This window comes from Electrona antarctica (assembly GCF_951216825.1).
Source record: "Electrona antarctica genome assembly, chromosome: 18".
In the NCBI taxonomy this organism is placed as follows: domain Eukaryota; kingdom Metazoa; phylum Chordata; class Actinopteri; order Myctophiformes; family Myctophidae; genus Electrona; species Electrona antarctica.
Window position 1 is genome coordinate 27,685,194 of NC_136799.1, and position 26,282 is coordinate 27,711,475.

At 43.7% G+C, this 26,282-nt stretch overlaps 1 protein-coding gene across 1 annotated transcript in view; it reads left to right on the forward strand.

Annotated features, from left to right (window-relative positions):
* The first annotated feature begins 419 nt into the window (after positions 1-419).
* spred1 (sprouty related EVH1 domain containing 1) overlaps positions 420-26,282 on the forward strand; it is a 48,654-nt gene continuing 22,791 nt past the window's right edge. The window contains exons 1-2 of the mRNA XM_079528051.1: positions 420-1,091; positions 19,270-19,513. Of these exons, the coding sequence (XP_079384177.1) occupies positions 1,060-1,091; positions 19,270-19,513 (276 nt within the window). The 5' untranslated portion in view covers positions 420-1,059. The remainder of the gene's footprint in view (positions 1,092-19,269; positions 19,514-26,282) is intronic.

The following is a 26,282-nucleotide window of genomic DNA, read 5'->3' on the forward strand; positions in this document are numbered from 1 at the left end:
TGTGTGCGTGTGTGTGTCACACTCACACACAGACACGTTCCCTGTGTCTGGATCCTTCCTCCAGATTCTTCTCTCCAGTGTGCGTGCTATCACACAGACGCTTCCCTCTGCTGTGTATCAATGCGTGATTGAAGGGAAACTTCTTTTGGGAAGTGTAGGGACTACTTTGGGTTAACTTTAAAAGTGAACGTCCTGTTTTTCTGCACTGCGTTGTTCCGGAGGAGCATATAATATTGTACGATTTATGACTGTTTGCGTGGATGCAACAAATCGTACAAGTGTAGAGATGATTTCGATGTAAAATCGCAGTATGTTTTTGCTACCTCCTCGCGGAAGGATCTCATTTTCTCTTGCGAGGGTCGACACATCCGCCCAGTTTTCCGATGTTTCATTGCCCCCGAGTTGAAAATGGAGTTCGATTAAAGCAGATGTCCACCAACTTTCTCTGGGAATTTTCGAATCTACACGCTTTTTTAACTTCACGTTTCCATAACAATATTGAAAATCACAAGAACACCCCCCCACACACACACAGCTTCGGAGGTTTTACCGCAAGATCCTCGGACGCGTTGACGGAGCAGAACGCTGCACACAAGCAGCGCTTTTCAAGTGTTGTCCTGGACCTGAAGTTGGCGAATGGATGCTCGACAGACCCAGCCATAAATAACCTGCCAATCGTTGCGTACAATTTGTACATTTTTAAGGATCCGTACACTTTTTTGAATATATGGGATATGCGTTGCTGAAGAGGACGATGCAGATGGGCAATTTGTCGTGGTCGGATTTTACTTCCAGAGAAGATAAAATGAATCATCGGTTGTCATTCCTCCTCGTAATTTAGTTCCAGGCAGCAGAGCAGAGCTAGGCTAAAGCTACTTGGTTTTGAGAGGAGCGCTCGGTTCTGCACGCTCCATTGTAAAATCCGTTCACTTTTTTTAAATCCAACTCTAGGGGTGATTTGTTTTAATGTGAAAGAAAATGGTGATATTTGTGGTATATTACCCTGCCGTCACTGCGTCGTCGATGCTATTGCTAGGATTTGGATCCCCGTGAGAAAAAATGAGCGAAGATTCGACAAATCCAAACAACGAGTGAGTACTCTTATTTCGTTACATTTTGTTACATTGTTACAACGCTGCAGTGATATCAGGTATCTCAATGTTCCTGAGATGATCCTCTGCATCTTTACATCGACTACATTGTGTATTGCTTCATGGTCCAAGTAAATATACATACAGTAATATATGTATACCTGGACCAAACCATATAGTTTGGTTTTAATCGTTGCCAATAATAATAATAATAATGATGATGATGATCATACGAGTCGATCTGTTCTCTGTTATTGTTTGACAGCCTACGGGTTTCTATGTATTGCTTGATAATGTTTTAAATAAACGGCGTTATTACGCATACATTGTCATAGGCCCATACTGAATGCAGCGCATTCCCCCCTTTCTCCTTTTATTTCATTACACTTATGTTATAATATGGACATCAACAATCGTCCATTCCATTCACAATTATATCATTGATTGGCTGTACACTGTTTAGCCGACAAAACGCCATTTCCCCCATTATTGGTGTACTGTATAGCTACACAGAATCCCCGATAATGGTATTACGTGTAATTACCAATTCGCGGAAACAACAATAGCAACAGAAACAATCTATTTTAGTGGCGATATTATCTTAACATCAGTTCAGTACATGATGTTCAAATAGTGTTATTTAGGCAGTTAAGATCAGTCGACAACGTATAGTTATTTTCCATGATAGGCTACTGATCTAACATCGTCGATATACTAATCATTGAAATTACGCTGCTATTAAAGAGTAGTCTTTATTGAAGGAAAATGTGCCATCAAAGAGAATGCTGCAATGTCAGCGTCCAAAAGCTGAAGATGCCATTTTTTTTCTCAATCACACTCATTTGCATATCACAATCTCCATTCATAAAAAATGTTAAAAAACGGCACGTTGACATCCAGATCCCTCGGATCTCCCCACAGAAGGAAACGACTAAGTGGCTGGAATCTATAGACGTGTTGGTTTGCGAACGTTTCGTCGATATTTAGTGGCATATTCGTATTGTTTTAGTGGGCTGATCCCTGTGCGCGTGCTTGTTGACTGTCAGTGAGAAATATCTGCTCGGGAGGTGCTGCGGTCACGTGATCCCTTCCATTCATAAAGTACCTGCCTGCCCATTCACAGCACTGTACAGTGTTTCGCATTGCACTGACGATCACACAATGATCATATTTCATGCGTTTACTGTTGAATCAGGTAAATATAGTAAGAGACGAGCCTTTCGGCCATTTATCTTTCATAACGCCAGCAATCTGAGTCATTTATCCTTACTTTCTCGGAGATGTCGTTGTGCTCTTGACACCGAGGAAGTGGTATGCGTTTCTGTATCCTCACATTGTCATGGTTTCATGTGCGAAACAGCCATGTTCTTCTTCCTCCCCCGTTCCATTCATCTGGTGCTCATAAGGTGGATTGATTTAATGCAGGGACACTTTGTCCTTGAACTAGACGATGTCGGTTGTTTTATATGCCATGGGCTTTCAGACTCAGCCTATATGGTGCATCTGTTAAAGATTACACAATGACAGCAGCTAAGATGGCTAACATGGTACAAGCAAGCAGCAGTTTTATGCTCTCACCACCACCTTTCTGGAAATTGTGTGATTCATCGAATTGGAGTGAATGGAATACTAAGCATTTCCATTTGTTTTAACCGAATCTAATATGCTGCACTTGATGAAAAGGCCACTTAGCAGCTTAAGTGTAGAGATATTTTCATGGTTTGTAAGGATGCCATTTTAATTCTTCAAGCTAGAGGTATCACATACAAGCTGAAGGTACAATGTGACTGTTGTTTTTGGAGAATATTATAGATTATTGTAATGTTTACATTACAACATAATGTTACGTATTACATAATAATAATGTATTACAGCCCCCTTCCTTAAACCTTTATTTAAAATTCTCAGAGAGATCATTGAGGGAGACCCTCATTTACAATGATGCAGAGATATACATAGCCTATAAATAACATAAGAACAACAAAGAAAACAAAATGTGTGTATTGTGACACATTTAGTTGTTCCATGCGTGCCTGAATGAGATTTACCTGTATTCAAATATGTAATCTTCCCTTATGTTATGCAATTTCTCAGTTTCTTTATTTTGCTCTATACGGGCTGTTATTGACATTGTCATTTTACATTAGGCTATATCTCTTTGATAAGCCATAAGAACTCTCACCCCTTTCTATTTAATTGCAGGAAAACATAATGCCTGATGATTCAACATTTAGTTTTTCCCGGACAGGTGTAATTTTGTGGTGATTGATTGATGTTCTGGTGGTAAGGTGAGGTGGTAAACCGAGTTGTTGTGCACACAGCAGCACACCCTTCTCTGAGAACATATAGCCTGGCCTCTGTGAGCCTGTGTTCACACAGGGTTCAAATGAATAGACGATGTACGGAGCCTTGTCAAAGTTTGGTCTGCGTCTGCCCTGGGTTGTGTTGCTGGTGTGAAGAGTGTGGTGGGAGTTAAGGCTAATGGTAGTTTAGCAGCCAAGCACTATGATTATGCAGAAAGAAGATTGAATGTGTGTGTGTGATTTATTGAGGATATGCACAAGCCACAGCCTCTCCCCTGACATTTTTTTTACTATTGGTATTTACCTCAGTAAGTGCAGTAGTCTTGTCTGTTGGACAAGGGTATTTTTTATCTTCCAAAAGTACCTACCGTAATTTACTTCCTTTGAAAGTCTGTCTTGTAACTACCATCAGCTATCATTTCTATAGTTCCTACTCCTAGTTTTGTATTCACACATCAATTGTGTTTCTATTACACTTAGGTCCCATAGTTGCAGATGATCATGTCTCTAAATTCTTAAATGAAAAATCTAAATCAAACAGGCAACATCATTAATCAGGCTGATTAATGATTAAATTAAACCTCATGTTTTTTCTTGATAAATGTTGCCTTTAGATTTCATTGTTCCCGCTTTAAAACGGCAACCCTTAAAATGTATGTCCTCCCCTGACTGAGAAGGCTAATTGCAACTGTAACGCCTGGGATTCGAACCGAGGTCTCCTTCGTGGGAAACAAGAGGAATCCTTGCTTGGGTAGGGAAGAGAGAATTATGAGCTTCAGGCCTAGTTATATTGTATTACATACTCTGCCTTACAGATCGTTTAAAATATATTTTTGAGTGGTGTAAACCACTCCTACAACTGGCTTTTGTGTGCATAAAAAAATGACCATGGTTGCTATGTTCAAAATAATTTCTGACGTAATTAAATCACACCCGGGTGAACTGGATGACCGTAGCAACCGTGGTCATTTTCTCTGCACAAAAAAAGCCAGTTGTGAAATCACATCCAGGTGTGATTTCATTACGTCAGATCAGAGCTGATCAGGGTATATAATACCTTACCTTATATAATACCTCACTCCAGGTGAATCAACTTTTTGAGTGGTGTAAACCACTCCTACAACTGGCTTTTGTGTGCATAAAAAAATGACCATGGTTGCTATGTTCAAAATAATTTCTGACGTAATTAAATCACACCCGGGTGAACTGGATGACCGTAGCAACCGTGGTCATTTTCTCTGCGCAAAAACAGCCAGTTGTGAAATCACATCCAGGTTTGATACATACATTTATCAAAAATTATAGCTTTTTTTACTTAACATATTTTGTGTGATTTCATTACGTCAGACATTACGTCAGACCACAGCTGATCATGCTATATAAAACCTTACACCACTCAGTTCACACGGGTGTGATTTTTTTGGTACGGACAGACACGGGTACATAGCTTTTTGAGTGGTGTAAACCACTCCTACAACTGGCTTTTGTGTGCAGAAAAAAATGAGCATGGTTGCTATGTTCAAAATAATTTCTGACGTAATTAAATCACACCCGGGTGAACTGGATGATCGTAGCAACCATGGTCATTTTCTCTGCACAAAAAAAGCCAGTTGTGAAATCACATTCGGGTGTGATTTCATTACGTCAGACCACAGCTGATCAGTCTATATAAGACCTTACACCACTCAGTTCACACGGGTGTGATTTTTTGTCATTAAAGTCACTTACGGATTTCAGCTTTAAACTCAATTCGTACAAATTTATGGAATGCGTGTTGCAATATGTTATTTTTGCAGCAAGAAACAGTTTGAGGAACCTTATGATGGAGTATAAATGAGGTTTCAGGCCTCGTTGTTTTAGATTCCTGCAGCACTCTAGTATTGTCGGTTGCCAGTCAGGTGATCCCTCTGTGATTCCTGTCTCTGTGCCCTCTTCCTATCTGTGTGATTGATTTGACAGCTCATCGTTTTGTCTGCCAATATGGGTGTCGCGATCTTATCACCTGAGGGCTGTTTTGCACTCCCCATTCCTGCCGCCAAGCTTCCTCAAACACATTCCTCCTCCCAATCAACCCCCATCCTGGCCTGAAACAACAAAGGGAGACAGCTACTTCAGCTGTTAAGACTAGTGCTTTACAGTGCAAATAATTGCCTGCCCTATAACCCTGATGTTGGGCTAAAGCCTAAAGCATTTCCTGGACCTTTTTATATGGACATATTATTTGCAGTTATTGCCAGTTGTTGAATATGACCGCCATGAATAAGCTTTACTAGATGGGCACAGCCTAATCTCGAGGCATATGGCTTCTTGTGTCAAAGCCTTCTGAACCTGAGGTGAACATATCTTAGGTTTTACTTCCGTATTTTATTTTATTTTTTTGGAAGTCTTGCTTGTGACTGTAATGGCCAACACAGACCATAATTGGAATTCCAGTTATCTTAACATCCAAAACATTCGAGGAAGTTGTAGTAAGAGCATTTGATCTAGGCCTGAGTCACCAACCTTTTGTTGGTCGAACATTTCTACTCATTATTAGGTGTTTTTATCATGTGGCACAGACATGGCCAGCTGTCTAGAACAGTGTGTGTGTGTGTGTGTGTGTGTGTGTGTGTGTGTGTGTGTGTGCGCGTGGGTGCGTGCGTGCGTGCGTGTAACTAACTAGGTATGTACAATATGTATGTAACGTATGAACATACACATACTGTATGTGTGTATGTCCACCATTTCATATTTCAGCTGACTACACGGTATGGGGTTAGGCCGAAGGCACACGGGTGATAATGTTTTCGCCCCTGTGTGTGTTAGTGTGTGTGTATGTATGTGTGTATGTATGTGTGTGTCTGTCTGTGGCTAATTTAGCAAACAACTACTAGTGTTAATACTTTTGTGTACGCTTGGGGTGAATATAATCTGAGATCCACCATGCCTCCTCCAGGCTAGTGTTGTGTCGGTCATGAACAAACAAATCAAATGAACTAGTTCTTTTTGGTGAACGAATTGCACCCGTTCACTTCCGTGAATGATCCGTTTAGGTCGTGCAGTTGCAAATGCGAGGCGGTGATACTGTTCCGTTCCTCTTTCATTCAGCGAATCAGCGCGAGCTGGAGCGCGGGGGTGAGCTCTCCCATCTACCACAGCACAGAACAGGCAGTTAGCAGAGGAGCAGGGGGTGGCAGACTGGCTGACTGACTGACCAAGATGCGAGATAGAACGAAGTGATTGACCGAGAACGAAAAGCATATTGTTCTTCCTTCACTCTGAACGAAGTGCTGTGACCGACCGCTCCTGGTCCGCCAGGCGCCAGCCAAACTAGTGAACGAACGTAATAGTCTGTCTAATGTATGTAGTACGACCGACTGACTGACTGACTGACTGACTGACTGACTGACTGACTGACCGACCGACCGACCGACCGACCGACCGACCGACCGACCGACCGACCGACCGACCGACCGACCGACCGACCGACCGACCGACCGACCGACCGACCGACCGACCGACCGACCGACCGACCGACCGACCGACCGACTGACTGTAGCCCTCTGGTTGCACGGTGCAAAACAACAACGTCATGATTAGCATTTAGAAACAAATATTTAACAATAAAACTAAATAAGAGTGACTATATCTAATTAGCTAATATTTTGATGATGTCACATCGAAAATTAATTGTATTTGTGGATATAAAATATATTTTCCCTCAAACATCTTAGTTATTTTCTTTTTTTGCATATAAGTGTATATGTGTATGTTTTTAAATGTTCTGATGAATTGAAAATGGAGGACCCTGATATAAACAAGTCTAAAAGTGGTTGCCCACCGGCCGCGTTTTTCGGAAAACCGATGGAGAAACGCCGCTAAAAATCCGAATTCGCATCCGATTCGCGCCCGGTGTGTGGAGACCTTTAGTGCTTTTTTATGGTTTTATCCTCTTAGTATATTTTGTATTGACCTGTACTTTCATTGAACTGTACTACAGTTCTTCAAATTCTACAAACTGTTAATACAATTTTCAATCAATCATTCAATCAACCAGTTTTACCAACATTGTTCATGTCACGTGGAATAGTTTGTTTATGCTTATTTATTGAAATTATGAGAATCGCTAGCTCATTTGGAGCCCTAGTGATCCAGACAGGACAGGGGGTGTAAAACTGAAATTATGGCTGGGGGAAGGAATCATATTGGGGACACATGGGGACACATGGGGCTTGGTGACTGGGGGAGATTGTGGGTCGCTTGACTCTGCCACAATGCAACAGTTACCCTTAAAAAACCCATATCAACTCAGTTTCATTGTAACTAAGATATCTGATAGAAATTCATAATGTTTTATGCCGTATTTAGCCATTAAGAGCGCAAATATCCGATCATATAACTGTGCTAGGCTACTAGTAGAGAGATTGACAATCATCATCCCATCCCTCGCAACAACAATCCCTGAAGTGACGGTCAGCCTGACTCGGCCAATAGAATCAAGGTACGGCGTCACGTGGTGTTGCGCTGTTGAGTATGGAAGGTGAACGACTTATGAACGACTGACTTGAGTGGCTTTGCTGACTGGGTCTGTGCAGGGAGCTTCCGGGAGTACCGAACAACCGAAAGGAATGAAATGAACAAGTCTTTTTACTGAACGACCGAACAATGATCCGGTTCACCGAAATGAACCATAGTTCCCATCACTACTCCAGGCTATGGCCACTTGGAGGTCAGTCTTGAGCTATGCGGAACCCCAATTTGAGACTGATGTAATCAATATGACATCATAGATTCTCTCTCCATAGCGCCCACACGCAGACATGCGTCGTTCACAAACTGCACACATATAGTAACTTGCTATCTATACCTGCAGGATATTGCACAGGGGAACGATCGTTATTAGACCCCAGCTTATTCTTTATCACAATGTGATGATTCAAGTGTAAGCTCTCAATCAGATGCTGAAACGTGACATAGTGGTATTGCTAATCATTTTGCATGGGAGTATCTTCTAGTTAGTGTCACAGTGTGTCGATTTTACTTGTCTAGCACCTGGTATTGTTTTTGTGCTGTGTGTGTGGGCTTTTACACCATTTTAATATATGTTTATCCACATGTTGGCCAGCCATAGATCCTGTGGAGACTGAGGTGTCTCAGTTCATACATTAGATTAGAAATCATCTCCAATATTCCTCCATTGCAATAGTTATGCATCTTTACATTTTAAACATTGAAATATCAAAATAACAAGCGGATGAGATGTTTAATCCTAGAGTTACTTATGTACAGACCACAATCCAGCATCTCTGCCTTCTCTTAGAGACTTGTATTGTTTCCATAAATGACAATGAACCTCTAAAAAACAAACAAACAAAAAGCTGGACAGTCTGTACTGTAACTGTGACAAGTGATCAAAAGTGGACAGGGCTGCATGTGTATGAACGTGGTGGACCGTTTCTTTCCCATGGCCAGATCTGGGACAGGATTCTGTGTATTTTAAACCCGAGCCACTTCCCTCTTGTAATTTTCATTTCCTCTTCAAGTATTTTAGGAGCAGACATAAACTGGTATAAATGTCAGCAGTGTATTTGGATATTTCTAACCATTTATAATCTTATTTCTTAGACAATTATGGACTAGTGTAGGGCTACACAGTCCTTATTGAAAATGCAACCCTGCAAGTGTAAGAATTGATCCAAATGGAACCTCACAGCTCCATTTTGGGCCTTCTTCATTTTCTTCCTTGCTCCATATACCAGCACCACCAGATAGCATGGCCTCTCTATTCTTTTCTTCGTCGAGGAAGGCTTCTGATCTTCTACAGACCATATCTCAGTGCCTCTAAAGGAGTTATTTTTTAGCAGTAAGTGTCTGAATTGTGGATATTGTTTTCAGTTGTGCTGCATGCGGGAGCATAAAGGCTGGGTCTCGTTGTGCTGCAGCTGGGCTGAGACGGTTCTTTCCTGCAAGGCCACAGACATAAAAGGCCACAGATGTAAATCCTAAACCTTGTGTCTTTGATTGAGTTTCCAAACTCTTTGAAAACAGGAAGGGGTTTGTGTGTGTGTGTGTGTGTGTGTGTGTGTGTGTGTGTGTGTGTGTGCGTGTGTGCGTGTGTGCGTGCGTGCGTGCGTGCGTGCGTGCGTGCGTGCGTGCGTGCGCGCGCGCGCGATGTGCGTGTGCATGCTCTTGTTTATTACTCTGGGAACATTGTCATGTGTATTTGTCTCTGTGTATAGGCCTCTAGTCTAGACCCTAGATTCATAGATCTAAACAAACACAACTTTGTCTTATGAAATGAACTATTTTTTCATTTTTTTTATCCACAGATTTTGCTCATAAAGTCATAATCGATTAGGCCCATAGGAAAGAGGACGCTCGTATGCTGAGTCATTTTGATCAGATTTTGTGCTACCCTGTTGCCATTTTTAGACCTTGAATCAAACATTCATATTTTGTTCGGAAATGCTTGGTTTGTTCGGGCTACACCATATGCCATGAAAAGTAATGGATTTTCAAGATGGGCCACTGCAGTTTATTTTGGGAATGTCATTATAGGCTAAAATGTTAGAAACATTTCAAAAATATTTTGGAAATGTTTTGAAGCTTTTATATTGGCAAGTATTAGGGCTTAAGTGGTTAGTGTGGTGATGGTGATGGTACTGTTTCGTCAGTTTTGTGATGATGACCTTTTGTCAACAACAGGGCATGCTGTGATATTTTACAACTTGTTTCATAGCCGTTTCTCTTAACAACCATGGTCCATCATCATGGTTTGGTGGCTTCTTCTTCCCATCGTGCTCCTGAGATATTTTGATGGTTTCTCCCACAGCTAGACAACCGCCTTGTCCCCTTAGTTTCCCGTCCGCCCGCTCCCAAAGTCCCACCAGTCTTGGAGTCTCTGCAGTTACTGTGACGATTAGAAGCCTGAGTCCCTGGGGACTACTTTCACATCAAAGCAGACCAGAGACTCCGCAGCAGTCCAAATTTGCGGTTCCTCTTTTTTTTCCTGTAATGGCAAGCGCAAGGTTTTAATTTTCCAAATGCTTGCGGTTCAAATTAAGATCATCTCAATATGTGGCTTTGATTGATGTTTGAGAATAGTTTTTTGGCGTTTGATACACATATGGGATCCTTTTGATTTATTATAGTGCCACGGCACAGAAGTACCCAGAACATTGTTCTTGGGGTAGCAGGCCCAATCCAGTAATGGAAGGGTTGGTTAGCTTCGGCGTAAGGCAGAAAATCAATGTTACAAAAAATACAAAAAAACTTGAGTGAACAGTTTGACATTCACGATACTGGTTGAGGTCTGTTTTTTTTTCTCTCTTCTTTTAAGACTGCAAGCTAATTTTATCTGCTAATTGCTGTCTATGATGGATGCTAACAGCAGGGCATGTGTTCAGTTAATTTGTCTAACCTTGTTAGATTGTATTTCTATTGGCGGACTGTGGTAATCTTGAAGTGTAGATTTGCTGTGTGGTGCAGCAGCTGAGCAGGCCTGTGTTTTTGTTGTTGTTTTTTTCTGAGTCTGGTGGTAGCTAAGCTGAATGTTCTTGTGTGGGAGATGACTCACCACCAGCCCCGAGGTGTTGAGAGGAGATAGGGCAAATTTCTCTTTCACTTCTCTTTCTATAGCCTTCATATTGGTTTCCACTGTGGCTTCTATAGCAGGACTGGTGATGTTGGCTGTCTGTTTAGTGTTTCTTAAGGCATTTTCACCATCATCGCCGGTGTCATATTAATGGTTAACAGAGAGAGTCCTTGCTTCAAAAGTGTCTTGTTGCGGCATTCTGTCATAATTTGCACTGCATCTGTGTTAGGTCATGTCAGTGTTTGTTTTGAGTATGTCTGTGCCCTAGAGTTTGCCACCGGTTATTGAAAGGATTTGAACCGTGGCTAATTGGCTAGCTAGCTTGCACCGTTCAGATTAGACGCACTGCTGGAATTGACATTGGACTTTCATATGTTATTTACTTCCTACATGATGGCATGATTGTTTTGTTGTAAATATACGCAGTGTACTTTGGCTTAACCTATATTATTATCAGTATCCTTATACTATTTTTGTTATTATGGTATGTTATTACCGTATGTAAGGTTGACAAGTTAGTGATTTTTTGGAAAATAAAAATCTTTTGGTTCTGATCGCTCACTAATGAATCCCACACACAATGTTTACTTCATCACATCAGTAGATAATAGCAGTGTTGGACTTGTGCTTAGATGCAGGCTATATTAGTCTGGACAAGGCATAAATTGGTTAAATGTATGGTATTGCATCTTCAATCACAGCCATCGAAGAAGCACACAATATTTTTGAAAATATAGAGAATGAGTCACCCCAGCTTGAGTTGCATTTCTTTTCTTTTTTCCGTCTTCCAATCCCACCTTCTCCTTTGCTAGGGGTTGCTTTCCTCTGAGGATAATCTATAGAATCCGATCAGGATAAGTAGCTTGTGTTTATTTTCCCAATGATTTTTTAATGATTTTTTTTTCTCTGCAAAAGTCCCAATGAGCCAAAGGGTTCTAGTGAAGCCTGACAGAGCCTGACAGCTTTCCTCCGGTTTTGATACAGGGGCAAAGATGGGGAGGGAAGTGTGTGTGTGGTGTGGGGGGTGCTTTTCTCCCCTTTTCTGATGCTAATGAAAGGAGGAATGGTTTTCCTGCCTTTAGCTTGCAGAGTGTGTCTCTCCTGCAGCATGCTCCACTGCCTGGACATTGTGAGAGCACAAAACTCCAGGCCCGGGATCCAATAACGTGAAATTTCAGCAGAGAAGCGGCCATTGTGTAGAAAGAGGCAGCCGGGGAGAGGGGGTGGAGAGAGAGAGAGAGAGAGGGAGAGAGAGAGAGAGAGAGAGGGGAGGGTGACTTGGCGAGCACCCAGGGCTCAGGCCACATCCTTTCTCTCTCAGCCTCCCCCACCCCCCCACTCCTCCTCCTGTCTTTCTTTCACTCCCCCCTTTCCCCTCCCCTCCCCTCAGGGGGTGGGAAGCCCAGGGCAGAGCCGAGGCAGAAGCGGAGCATGATGGCATGCTGAAGCCCTGTGAGCCATGGGCTGGGAGCAGCAGACAAACGGCCACTTTGTCAGCTCAGGAAATGGTTGTCCCTGGATCCCCCCTCACCACCACACACTGGAGCAGCCTGCCTCGGGGCCCAGGCCTGCCTGGCCTGCACGTGCTCCCTCCTCACCTCTCTCTCTCTGAAATATACAGACTTTCGTAGCTAGCTACGTGAAAGTTTCTAGTAGTATTACACACGTTAATGTTTCAACATTACATATTTTTTGTCATAGTTGAGTTAATTACTGTCAAAGGGATGTGCAAGGCAAGGGATTGTTAAGGCTGCGTTTGAGCTAAATACTTTTTTATGTTTTATGTTTGCTATTAATACAGACTATTCCATGCAATAAGTCTGTGGGCACATCTTGTTTTTTATGAATAGAACGAGCCAAATTTAAATTAGTTTGAGAGCTGTTGACTGTCACCCTGTTCCCCACCCTGCCTCCATACACACCCTCCTCCTCATCCTTCGTTATGTTCTCTCACCCCTCCCTCTGTTTTGCTCTCCTGCTTCTGGTCGGAAATGAAGTCAGTCATCCAGCAGAATAACTTGGAATAATTTGGAATGGGGGGCTCCTCTCTCTCTCTCTCTCTCTCTCTCTCTCTCTCTCTCTCTCTCGTGGGCTCAGGCCAGCTGATCTGCTTCCGCTCTCAATTGTGTGTCCAGTGGACTGTGTGCTCTCAGCAAGGGGCGTGGAGAGCAACCTTTGTCTCCATAGACCATCCCGCTCTACACTGTGTGTGTGTGTGTGTGTGTGTGTGTGTGTGTGTGTGTGTGTGTGTGTGTGTGTGTGTGTGTGTGTGTGTGTGTGTGTGTGTGTGTGTGTGTGTGTGTGTGTGTGTGTGTGTGTGTGTGTGCGCGCATGCATGTGCACTGCGTGCGTGTTCTGCAGGTTGTGAGAAACTATCTCTTTGGAGCCCTTACTGCAGTTGTTATCCTAAGAGGAAAATTATAAATTAAAATGAGAGGAGGAAGTGTAGCAGCCAGACCTCTTTTGTATCCCGTGCAGATGTTAAGCTTGTTTTGTTAGTGATATCTAGAAACGTTTTATTTTGTGATTGCCAGTATGTCTGTCGGCTGTTGTAGGCTCAATGCAGTTTTGTGGTTGTGGATTTTCGTTATTTAGTATAGAGAGAGAGACATTTTCTCACTCACGTTGCTACAAACAAAATGGCACTAATGCGTCGGCCTGTCTTAAGTTCCCTTTTTTCCCTCCTGTGTTCTCAAGACTTCCTCCCTGAGCTCGGCCCCCCTCCCTGTGAGTGTCATGGTTGCTGGCATGTGTGTGATGGTAGGTCTACAGGGTCAGGGCCTGGTCATTGTGCCCTGGTCATGGCTGAGCGACACCACCGCCTGCCTTCTGTTAGCCCCCAGGGACTACCGCCTGACTGACAGCCCCTCCTGCACCCACAACCCGTTTCCTTTATTGGGGGCCGTAGACAGGGGTACAACAGTGGCAATATTGCCCCTTTTACTACCCACTATCCTGCCTTCAAAAAAGCAGTTTGGGGTTGTGTGTGTGACAGTGCTTGTGTAAAGCTATGCTCTGTGGCGCTGTTTTTTGTGTGTTTTTTTTAGGTGGACCCAGGAAGGGCGCTGGGAGGTCATTTGGGGGTGGGGGGTTAGTCATGGTCGTTTCTGCTGCTCTCTCAGGACCAGCTGCCCTCGTCTCGGCCCGGAGACAGGATGTGAGAGCGTGAACTGTTTAAAAGTATGAGAGAAATGTGTGCATCATAAAACCGGCCCTGACCTCGCCAAAAGACAACTAATGGAGGAAAAACATTGTTTTCCTCAAAGGCAAATCAGGTTTATGGTGTTTGAGTGTCTAGTACTAGGTAACAATAAAAACAGTTTGCACAATGTGTGCACTGTTTTCGGCTGTTGAGGTCAGTATCTGCATGGGATTTGATTGGTTGGAGGAATAGCTCATTGTATTTGATTAGTTTCCATTCAAGAGAGAAGGTTGTCGTAGGAGGAAATTGGATGACTCAATGGTTATTTAATCCATTCAAGCCTGACGTCGAAATTAAAAAAAAAAAAGTTTTCTAAATCATGACAATTTTCGGAAAGATTTGAGGCACATTTTAACGATTTTTCAAAAATAGCAGACCTACAAGTTCATAGCGCGCCACTCGGTGGCGCGCTATGAGCTTGTAGATCTGCTATTTTTCAATAGCTAAATTATAACATAATGTTTAAAACGCTAACGCTAACGTGACATGGATGCGTTCCAGGTATCAATGGATTAAAGAGATGGTTTGAATAGTTTTGTAAATAGGCTCAATGCAGTGACAGGAGAGTCCAAAGACAACCAGTGAACTCAATATGAACTGTGGATGCATGGACAGCTAGGACACACAGTCAACTATCCACAGAATTACTGGAAGAAAGAGTTTAAAGAGTTCTATTTAGTAAGGTTTGTAGTATTCATAAAGGTGTTTCCACTACTTTTCAAATATAGCCTAATCAGTGTGTGTGTGTGTGTGTGTGTGTGTGTGTGTGTGTGTGTGTGTGTGTGTGTGTGTGTGTGTGTGTGTGTGTGTGTGTGTGTGTGTGTGTGTGTGTGTGTGTGTGTGTGTGTGTGTGTGTGTGTGTGTGTGTGTGTGTGTGTGTGTGTGTGTGGGTGTGTGCGGGCCCGTGTGTGTGCGCACGCGTGCGCACGCGTGTGTTCAAGCATGTGTGTGCCGACATGTGTTTTTCCTTGTGCCAGACTGGAATTAGCCCAACTTTTCTTTTTTTTTGTAAAGGCAGTCTTGTTTTGTTGGTTGATTTATTTTGGAATTATTTACCATGGTCATCAGTCCTCGGAAGGAACTTTGGTCAACTATTAGCAGTCAGCCAGGATATTCAGCCCTACATGGCCAGAAAGTGAAGGAAAAATAGCCACAAGTTTAATGTTCAGTGGCTCATAGATTAATTGCTAACCAATAACCTGGGCACAGAGGTTTGCCAAGGGCGTGGAAGGAAGGTAGCAGACCAAAGGTTGCCTATTTTCAGTAGGCCAGGATTTCCAATAAGGAGGTAGTAAGGAAGTGGAAGTGACCATTCCTTGAGGTAGAAACTGATTTCTGTAGATGTGTAGAGAGTTTCCTTTAATTTGTCTTATTCAATTTGTGATCTAAAAGAGATTTTCATTACTTTTACTTTACTACATTACTACCTTTTTATATATAAAAAACATTATTAGACTTTTGATTGTATTCATGAAATACTTTAATTGATGAAAAGTTGTGGTTTTTTGTTTTAAACCTTTTTTTTAAATCTTAATGTAGGAAACAAACTTTTCTCGCGACCCATACAAATTGGTCCGCGACCCACACATGGTTCCCGACCCACTGTTTGGGAGACATTGATCTGGACTAGAGCACCTGTCATCTCAGTGACACTGCTACATTTTAATTATTGACTAAACGTTCCAATATATCTGATGTCAGGATTATTAATGAACCCAAACTGCCCAAAGTGTGACGTGACACAGGGGGTAAAGACGGCCAGCGGTGAAAATCCCTGCCGTCTTGCTCTGCCCCGTCCATTCTCAGATCCTCTGTCTTTAATATGTCACCAGGAGACTCTGCAAAGCGCTGCCCTCAGCACACTGTGACCTTTGGCGTTTCCGGTGGCCTAGTGGAGTGTCTGTTATCTAATCAGGGAAACATCAGATTGCTGGAAGAGGCACAGAGTGCAGTAGGGGAGGGGGTGAAAGAGAGACAGGGATAGTGGTTTAGTAGGGGAGGGGGTGACAGAGAGACAGGGATAGTGGTTTAGTAGGGGAGGGGGTGACAGAGAGACAGGGATAGTGGTTTAGTAGGGGAGGGGGTGACAGAGAGACAGGGATAGTGGTTTAGTAGGGGAGGGGGTGACAGAGAGACAAGGATAGTGGTTTAGTAGGGGAGGGGGTGACAGAGAGACAGGGATAGTGGTTTAGTAGGGGAGGGGGTGACAGAGAGACAGGGATAGTGGTTTAGTAGGGGAGGGGGTGACAGAGAGACAGGGAAAGTGGTTTAGTAGGGGAGGGGGTGAAAGAGAGACAGGGATAGTGGTTTAGTAGGGGAGGGGGTGACAGAGAGACAGGGATAGTGGTTTAGTAGGGGAGGGGGTGACAGAGAGACAGGGATAGTGGTTTAGTAGGGGAGGGGGTGACAGAGACAGGGATAGTGGTTTAATAGGGGAGGGGGTGACAGAGAGACAGGGATAGTGGTTTAGTAGGGGAGGGGGTGACAGAGAGACAGGGATAGTGGTTTAGTAGGGGAGGGGGTGACAGAGACAGGGATAGTGGTTTAGTAGGGGAGGGGGTGACAGAGAGACAGGGATAGTGGTTTAGTAGGGGAGGGGGTGCAAGAGAGACAGGGATAGTGGTTTAGTAGGGGAGGGGGTGACAGAGAGACAGGGATAGTGGTTTAGTAGGGGAGGGGGTGACAGAGAGACAGGGATAGTGGTTTAGTAGGGGAGGGGGTGCAAGAGAGACAGGGATAGTGGTTTAGTAGGGGAGGGGGTGACAGAGAGACAGGGATAGTGGTTTAGTAGGGGAGGGGGTGACAGAGAGACAGGGATAGTGGTTTAGTAGGGGAGGGGGTGACAGAGGGACAGGGGTAGTGGTTTAGTAGGGGAGGGGGTGACAGAGAGACAGGGATAGTGGTTTAGTAGGGGAGGGGGTGACAGAGAGACAGGGATAGTGGTTTAGTAGGGGAGGGGGTGACAGAGAGACAGGGATAGTGGTTTAGTAGGGGAGGGGGTGACAGAGAGACAGGGATAGTGGTTTAGTAGGGGAGGGGGTGACAGAGAGACAGGGATAGTGGTTTAGTAGGGGAGGGGGTGAAAGAGAGACAGGGATAGGGGTTTAATAGGGGAGGGGGTGACAGAGAGACCGGTATAGTGGTTTAGTAGGGGAGGGGGTGACAGAGGGACAGGGGTAGTGGTTTAGTAGGGGAGGGGGTGACAGAGAGACAGGGATAGTGGTTTAGTAGGGGAGGGGGTGAAAGAGAGACAGGGATAGTGGTTTAGTAGGGGAGGGGGTGACAGAGAGACAGGGATAGTGGTTTAGTAGGGGAGGGGGTGACAGAGAGACAGGGATAGTGGTTTAGTAGGGGAGGGGGTGAAAGAGAGACAGGGATAGTGGTTTAGTAGGGGAGGGGGTGACAGAGAGACAGGGATAGTGGTTTAGTAGGGGAGGGGGTGACAGAGAGACAGGGATAGTGGTTTAGTAGGGGAGGGGGTGACAGAGAGACAGGGATAGTGGCTTTCAAACTTTATGTGTCTCTGTATCTTTAGGCACACCTGTATTCATAGTGAAAATAAATGATCTATGACATGTGATGCAACGCGTTGTGAGCCTGCTTTCTTTTCGTATTTTTGAAAATGTGTGAAAACAAAATGAAACGAAAAAAATATTTCGGCTATAACAACAAAAATTGGGATGCCTAGATTGAAAATATAGATATTTTTAGGGTATAGAATTTGCCTCTGTATTAGTACTTTTACTGATATAGTAAATACAAATAATTTGTAACTATTTGTATATTCATATATATTACTATAATAACATCAACACAAAATCACAAGGCACACTTGGAATAGTCACGGCACACCAGTGTGCCGTGAGACACACTGGCACACCGTTGGTCAAGCACTGACATGGAGGGCATAGAGGGGTATATTGTCTAGGTCTCGAAGGCTATAGCTTGTAGCCTAGTTGTAAGCTACCTGTTTTAGGGGAAAGGTTAGGAACCAGCAGGGGTTTGGCCACGTGGTCACTCACCCACCAGTCGGGGTTAAACTTACACAGAGACGCCGGAGCGGTCAGAAATAGTAGCCGACGCGACAGGCGGTCACTGCATGCACTACAAAAACAATACAGTGTTGAATCTGCTCAGAATTGACTTTGTGTTTAAAAAAAAAAAAACGGTGTAGCTATCATGTGGCCTTGTCTATGTCTTCACTCAGTCATCTATGACATCAGTAGTACTATGTCATCTCCATATTTTGGAAAGGTTTCAGTCCAATCCGACCTTCATTGACGTCTAGTAATAAAATAATAAAAGAAACATCCACAGTATGTGAAACATATTCCGGGATTTACTTCCTTTGCCTTCTATCAGTGTGCACACGAAATCTGGCGCTGATCAGTCCAGTGGTTTGGGAGCCCTGGAGACAGACACACACACAGACAGACAGACAGACAGACAGACACGCCATGAAATATGATCTCAGTGAAACCTTTTATTATTATTATTTTTCCAGTTTTTCATGTGTCTATGAGGTGACAGTACTTCATTAGACACCTCGTTGTTATGTGCAATGGTGTATTAACTTTGTATTTAGGGTTTCTTCCTGGAGGCTGAACCCTTGACAGTCAAACGGGCCAATGAAATAAAAAGTAATGGGTGTAGCTTCAGTTCAGGTGGATCACCACCCATCACCACCCACCAGGCAAACCAGGCATACTTAATGAACTGGTGGGTGTGCCCACATAAAAACAACATTTTAACAAATACTGTACACTTTTTTGAAATAATTATACCTCCTTATATAACAATATGACCTGATGATCATGTTTTAGGGTGGAAAAAAATCACGGCACTCCATCTTTAATCATACTTGTCCTAATGAATTGTTTGACGCCATGTTGATGCTGAGGTCAAATGGTGGGTTGCTGACTTTTACATGCAGGCCTGCTGGCTTTGTCTGGCCATGTCTCTCTCTCTTCATTTATGAAAACAGTTCAACACGTATGTGTGAGCACTGCTATTAGACATCATCATCAGTTGTGACCGTTAACGTTAACACCCCCCCCCCCCCCCCCCCCTCTTCTCTTTTTCCTTTCTTCGTGCACACAGTGACAGTTATGCGCGTGTGAGAGCAGTGGTCATGACTCGGGATGACTCCAGTGGCGGGTGGCTCCCCCTGGGGGGCGGAGGCCTAAGCTGTGTGACAGTCTATAAGGTGAGCCGGGCGGAGGACAGCGGCAGCACCCACAGCGGAGGAAGCAGCGGTAACCCAAGTCCCTGTAGCCCTAGTCCAAGCCCCAGCCCCACCACCGTGGAGTTCCTCATCAAGGGAGAGAGGCTCAAAGACAAACTGGTAAGGGAATATACCATGCTTCAATGTCAGAGTGTGTCAGTGTAACCAAGTGGATCTGTAAGGGTCTCGCACTTATTTACATTATCCCAACATTAGGCCTGACCTCAACATTTTAAAGAAATCTTCTAAATCCTCCAGTTTTCTGAAATAAATATTTTCACGATTTTTCAAAAATAGCAGACCTACAAGCTCGTAGCGCGCCACTCGGTGGCGCGCTATGAGCTTGTAGATCTGCTATTTTTCAATAGCTAAAATATAACAAATGTTTAAAACACCAAAAGGGGTTCCCGCCCAAAATGGGTTAATGCCTCCTCTGGCTAACAATTTAACAATAATTAATAATACTGCGTTAATAATGAGGGATCACAGTATCATCTGTATTATCATGTCAACAATAATTTTGCAGCTGTTCTAATACTAATACTCTTTGTGTAAGTGTAATGTTACTACAAAGTGAGCCTTGCCGAGCCATGTGGCCCATGGAACTACATCCTCCAGCCATAATGTACAAGTACACCCCCTGGAGATGACACTAGGTTGCTGGGATTAACCCCAATCAGCAGGCATTTTGTATTGCTTTGGTATGGTGTTTTGTCTTTGGTATGATCTGGCCAGGGAATGCAACCCGCATTCTACACAATAAAACAGGAAAACACACTGTACTTATGTGTGTTCCCTCCGTTGCTCTCTTACTTATTCCCTCTCTTCTTCTTTCTCTCTCTTGCACGCACGCAGCCATGCACGCACCCACCCTCCCACGCACGCACGCACGCACGCACGCACGCACGCACGCACGCACGCACGCACGCACGCACGCACGCACGCACGCACGCACGCACGCACGCACGCACGCACGCACACACACACACACACAGAAACATTCTTTCTCACACACTGACACATGAGAATTGGTGCATTCTGTGGAATGAGATCACCAGGAGCCCCCCTTCCCGATCCCCCCCTTTCTCACAAACACACGCTCACATAAACACATACTCACACAGGAAGTGGTTGTTTGGCTTGCCTCCATGGCGCAGGTATCTGAAAATAGGAGCGAGCTGCGTGATGCTGTGATGCATGATGATGACATCATCAAGGACAAGGGCAGATTGCTCAGGAGAGGAGAATGTGGGATGAGGGAAACACAAAGAATTTGGAAGCGGCTGATAGAAGGCAAAAGGGGTCCGGAAATGAGTACTCGGTGTGGCTTTCTTTCTACAAGATTTTTGCCCACGACATAAACATTCGTCTCATTCTTGATTTTAGTGTTATGACATCAGGAGGTGGGTTTTAATAAACAGTCCCCCCGTCCCCCCCTCCCGCAGGAGAACATTCCTTTCGGCTGTGACCCGTAGAAAAAGTTCTTTGTCTCATGATTGATTCATGATGGTGTCTACAATAAAGATATAGGTCCTAGTTTTCCAACCTGGGAACTATTTTTCAATGTGCATGTGAGTTTCACAGGACATTAAAGGAGTAGTTCACCCAAATGTTTTATATATATTTTTTTATAATTTTTCTATCAATTACACACCCCATGAAGCCTTGAATTCTTGGATATTTTTTGTTTTCTGTCGCATTCCTAAGCCAATAATTGTATAAGCGGTTAATGGGTCAGTAGGAGACTGAGGTGACTCTTTGAGTCTTCTACCGGACACTCCGCCGGTCATCAAATTAGTCTGGAAATTGGTTTAGGAATGCGACACAAAAACAACAAAAATCTCCATGAATTCAAGGCTTCATACATGGGGTGTGTAATTCATCAAAAATAAGTCCATTTCTGGGTCAGCTACTGAATCTGTTGATATGCAGTTTCATCACATTATTTGCCCTGGGCGAGGGCCCTGATAATAAGACCAATGAGGAAAAATGCCAAAGATCATGGGGGGCCTTGTTTGTTTGGAGGTAGTCAAAAATGTTTAACACTAATCATAGATAACTCCCACGTGTAACATTGTGAAGCACACTAAAAGTATTGTTTCAATACGTTTTGAAAAAAGCTGAAATAGCCGATCTACTAGCTCTACGACATTAACCTTTTGCGTTTCACCTTTCACTATTCATCGTACGGGTACAGGGCTGTTTCTATACAGACGTGTGCGTGCAGCTGTGTGTAGTGTCTCAACTCAGCCAGAAGGTCTAAGGAAAGCGTTTGGGAGCCATTCTCTGGGTGATTAGAACTCTGAAGAGACACTGGAAATTCCGGGAACAAATGAACCAAAACAGAGCAGAAAACAGTGACTTTCGATGATTCACAGAATGGCTGCATATCAAAAGGGAAATACTCGCCACCGGCAGCACCTGCTTTGTTTTGAGCCAACTCCCTCCCCACTGTCGGGAAATCCCAGCAGGACTACCACAATTTGGTTTAGGGGGCAGTTTCTCATTGACAGTAATATTAATTAAGAGGAAATGTTTTTATCCCGTCTATCTGTCCTGTTTGCTTGTTTGTCTTCACTTTTAGCAGGATATTCCAAGTTTGTACAAAACATTTTGTGGTTCAAAAGGTATGGCTTGTCAAAAAATGTACATACATTCCGAACAGATACATTTTCGAGTCTTTTTTATTGAATTATAGTGTTGAACAAATGCCATTGTCTGATTGTCCTTCTGAATAAATAATTCCAGGCAATGGATAGGCTTACCCTATGTCATAAACCAACCATGATGGTATTAGCCAGCCCTCAGTTGGATAAGGAAAAGACAAGATAATCTATACTTTTACCTTTAGCTATCACCTGTCATTTAGACTCTAAATGACACAAATGCTTAACACAATATTTGTCACACACGCAAAGTCTCAGGATTCGTGCTTGCAACGGCCTTTGCCAACAAAGGCTGTCTGGTTTGTTTAATGTCATTAAATCCAGAATTAATAGTATTTTATTTACCGTTTTAGCAGCCATCGTTAGCCTCTGGTAGCTCCCATGGTGTGTATTATCGAATATCCAAAATCTCCTTGTGCACACGCACGCATGCGATCTAAAGCATTTCAGGGCTCAGATTGAGATAAAGGACCATGTTTAGAGCTTGATAAAACATTAATTTGAGGTCACTCTATGAAGAATAATAGTCTGGGTGGCAGATCATGGCTGTGAGCGAGCCTAAATGGAGGGCAATCACTTCCGGGTGGGCCGGATGAGGGCTGTTCTTCTTTGTTTATGTCGCACATTTCACTGGCACTCGCCTCACCGGCGGCGGCATGGAATCAGTTAAAATTAGATGGCATTGGACTGCACCTTAAAGCCTAATAGTTACTGCCGCAATGTGGCACATTGTGAGTGTCCAGGTCTGCTATGTTAAAGCATATGCCCACAACGTGATCCCATTCACAATCACACCATGCAATGTGGTGTGTGATGGAATCAGATGGAAGGCAGATCAAGTACAGTACAGTAAAATACAGGATTATCCCAAGCTTCTGATGAGTGTGTAAATCTGTGCGTGTTAACCCATTAAAACCGGGAAGCTATATATATATATATATACATACATACATACACACCAACATATGTTTTTCTGAAAACTCGTAGATTTTAGAACAGAAAAAAATGAAGGGAAGCTTCGCACACTCAGATCTGTGCACGATCAATGTATTTATTTTGCAAGCTTTCGGTACTGACCTTCTTCAGAACAGTGGTTTAGAACAGTGGTTCTCAAAAATAGCAATATACAAGCTCACAGCACGTCACTTCGGTCCGCACTGCGAGCGTGTACATCTGCTATATTTGGATATTTGGAAAAAAAATTCTGCCTTTATTAGATAGTATACAGTAGACTGACAGGAAAGGGGTGAGAGAGATGGGGAGTGACACGCAGGTGCCCGGACCACTACGCCAGCCGCCCAGGCCTGATTTGTGAGGGCAATAGCCCCTCCTATGTCCAGCGTTTGGTGTGTGTAACCCAAATGTTGTCCTAACACAAACATTAAATGCCATTGACAATGAATGGACAATTGTGAGTGTTTGTGCAAACACAAACATTGCGTAACACAAACATTGATGATGAAGGTGAGGACACACATTGTGATTGGCCGGAATGAGACGATGTACAATGATAAGAGCGCCCCTCACTTCATACGGGTGGGGTCCCTGTGGGGTCCCTGTGGGGTGTCTGTGGGGTCCCTGTGGGGTCCCTGTGGGGTGTCTGTGGGGTGTCTGTGGGGTGTCTGCGGCCAAATATATCATTTTGGGGGCTCTTCTTGGGAGGACAGTATTTGAGAACTACTGATTTACAGTAGAAGGCATTTGTAGAATCGTCCTCAAGTCTTGTCACATGTCAGAAGACAGAAGAGATTCACCATGCTGAGCACACAGCCTGGTGTCTCCCGGTGATATCACCATCCCTGGTGGCTTTTAAAAAGCAGGAGGTCTAAACCGCTGTTTTTTTATTATTATTTTCTTTCACAGCGCCTACAATCCTTCCGCCTAGGCCACACACAGTCTTTGTGTGTGTGTGTGTGTGTGTGTGTGTGTGTGTGTGTGTGTGTGTGTGTGTGTGTGTGTGTGTGTGTGTGTGTGTGTGTGTGTGTGTGTGTGTGTGTGTGTGTGTATTCATGTGGGTGTTTACAAAGTTTATATTTGTTTGCGTGTCGTTATCCAAGTGTGTGTGGCGCAGAGGGAAGGGCGTGATGGGATTCGATTGTTCACACAGGGTATTCCTCCTCGAGGCCCCGGCGAGTATTCTGGGATGTGGTGAAAACACCGCCACCATGCCCACCCAACCCCCAATGCCTCCCCCCACCCCCGACCACCACAACAAACACCCCGCCATATGTAAGCCTGTTGAGGATGCCACCCAGTGCCAGTGGGCAGAGGGGGGTTGGCATCAACCACAGTGCCACTAACAATCTGAGGGCATCAGTGAGAGGCATAGGAAGGAATAATGGTGAAGCGAAAACAAAACAACAAAGGAAAACGACCATGAACGACGGTGCCGGTGGATTGCTAGCATAGGCGCCACGTCTCATTGAGAATCTTTCAGTCGCCAGCGTGGATTGGCGTGGGGGGTGGGGATGGTGGTGTCTGAAGTACTTTGTTGAGATGCATAAAAATAGAGATTCTATTTATGTTTCACACAGTCGCAAATGAAAGTGTTATATTTGAATGAGTGATGAACTAAAATGTGCCAATAGCCTATTGGTTTGAGCTGGCAAGTGAGTGCTTTATTACGGTAAATGCAGTAGGTGTGTATGGACAGAAAATCAAGGGCAGAGAAAGGGAGGATACAAACCCAGGTCCTCACAAGGAGCAACTGTTTTTTTAAAATTATTATTTCATTTCTCATTTTCCCAAATGAAACTTGAGCTTTGAAAGTGATACAGCGTACATTGTTGTATGCTTATAGGAACTTGAGGTGATACAAACACAAGTATTGCAATATCTTGGCTGTGATGTCATACCATCCTAACGGGAACGCTGAGGAGTTTCCCTCCCCTTATTGGAAATTGGACGTGTTAGACAGGTGTTAGAATGTAGTGCAACCAATTAGAGACCACCGCAACCATCTCTTGAAGGCAGCAGGTGCGGGACAAACGTTTGGTACGTTTGGAAATGAAAATGGAGATAGTAGAGAACGAAGTAAAGAAATATAAAGGCAGAGACGGAACCCCAGAAATCCAGAAATGGAGGAGAGATGATGGGAGATGGAAGGAGAGAGGTGGAGGGGATCTGTCTATAAGCGCAGTGATGCGGCACAGAGTGTGCTGGTGATGACTCAGCTGGCTCTCCATATAGCTACATCACCCTACCCCCCCCCCCCCCCCCCCTCTCTCTCTCTCCCCCACACTCTCTTTCATGCTCTTTATTTGTTAAAGAGTAAAGACTACAGTTCTAAAATGGCTGTTGAATACTTAGATGTACCGGCTTTCAGATCATAACAAATATCCCTTGCTAAACTCTGTACTACTTTGCCTCACTACTTTGCCTTTGTGTTTTATTGTCTCTTTCTCTCGTCCTGATTGATGTTGCTATGAATTCGGTTCGGGCCAGGGATACTCAAATAGCTTTGCCTGAGGGCTGGAGCTTACTTGATGCTATTGTTGTCTGTGTGCAGCTAGCCTTCTGTTATCACTCATCTTAGGAATGGTATGGTATATTAAGTTTAAATATTACAATTTGTCATGTATTTCATGTATGTAAGTAAGTATTCATGTCTAGGAAGCATGGCAGGAAATGTGTTTTTTTGTTTTGTTTTTGTTTTTGCTAGCCACAGTAGATGGTTAATTCGTTTTTGAGGCTGGTGTGAATGAGCCCCCTGACTTCCATGGTTCTCTCTTCTTTTTTTGTATAAATGGAGTAATACATGGTACACATTATATTAATTCAAAGAAAGATTTTAACTTTTAAATTCACTGTGTGTCTCCCAATTGAAGAGAGCTGAAGAGACTCAAGTTTGGCATGCAAGGATATTTATTGGCTCCTCTAATCAATAAGTGAGTAACGATTGATGATTGTGGGAGCAAAAGAAGAGACTTTGCCCTGATTACTGTAAGAGCATCGGAAGTTGTGTTTGAGAATTGCTGATGAGATAAGGTTCCCCACGAGCCAGATCGGTAAATTGATTGATGCTGGATGCAAAATAGATCTCCTAGCTCTTCTTTTTTATCTCTCCATGTGTGTATGTGCCTGCACGTAAAATCCAGCGTGTTCGTTTAACTCTTGAGAGTGAAAAAAAGGTTAAATGAACACACTCTTTCATACCGTCTTGCCGCTTGTATGTACTTTGTATCTGCCTTGAGTGTTTGTGTCTGTTTGTCTGTGCAGTCAGT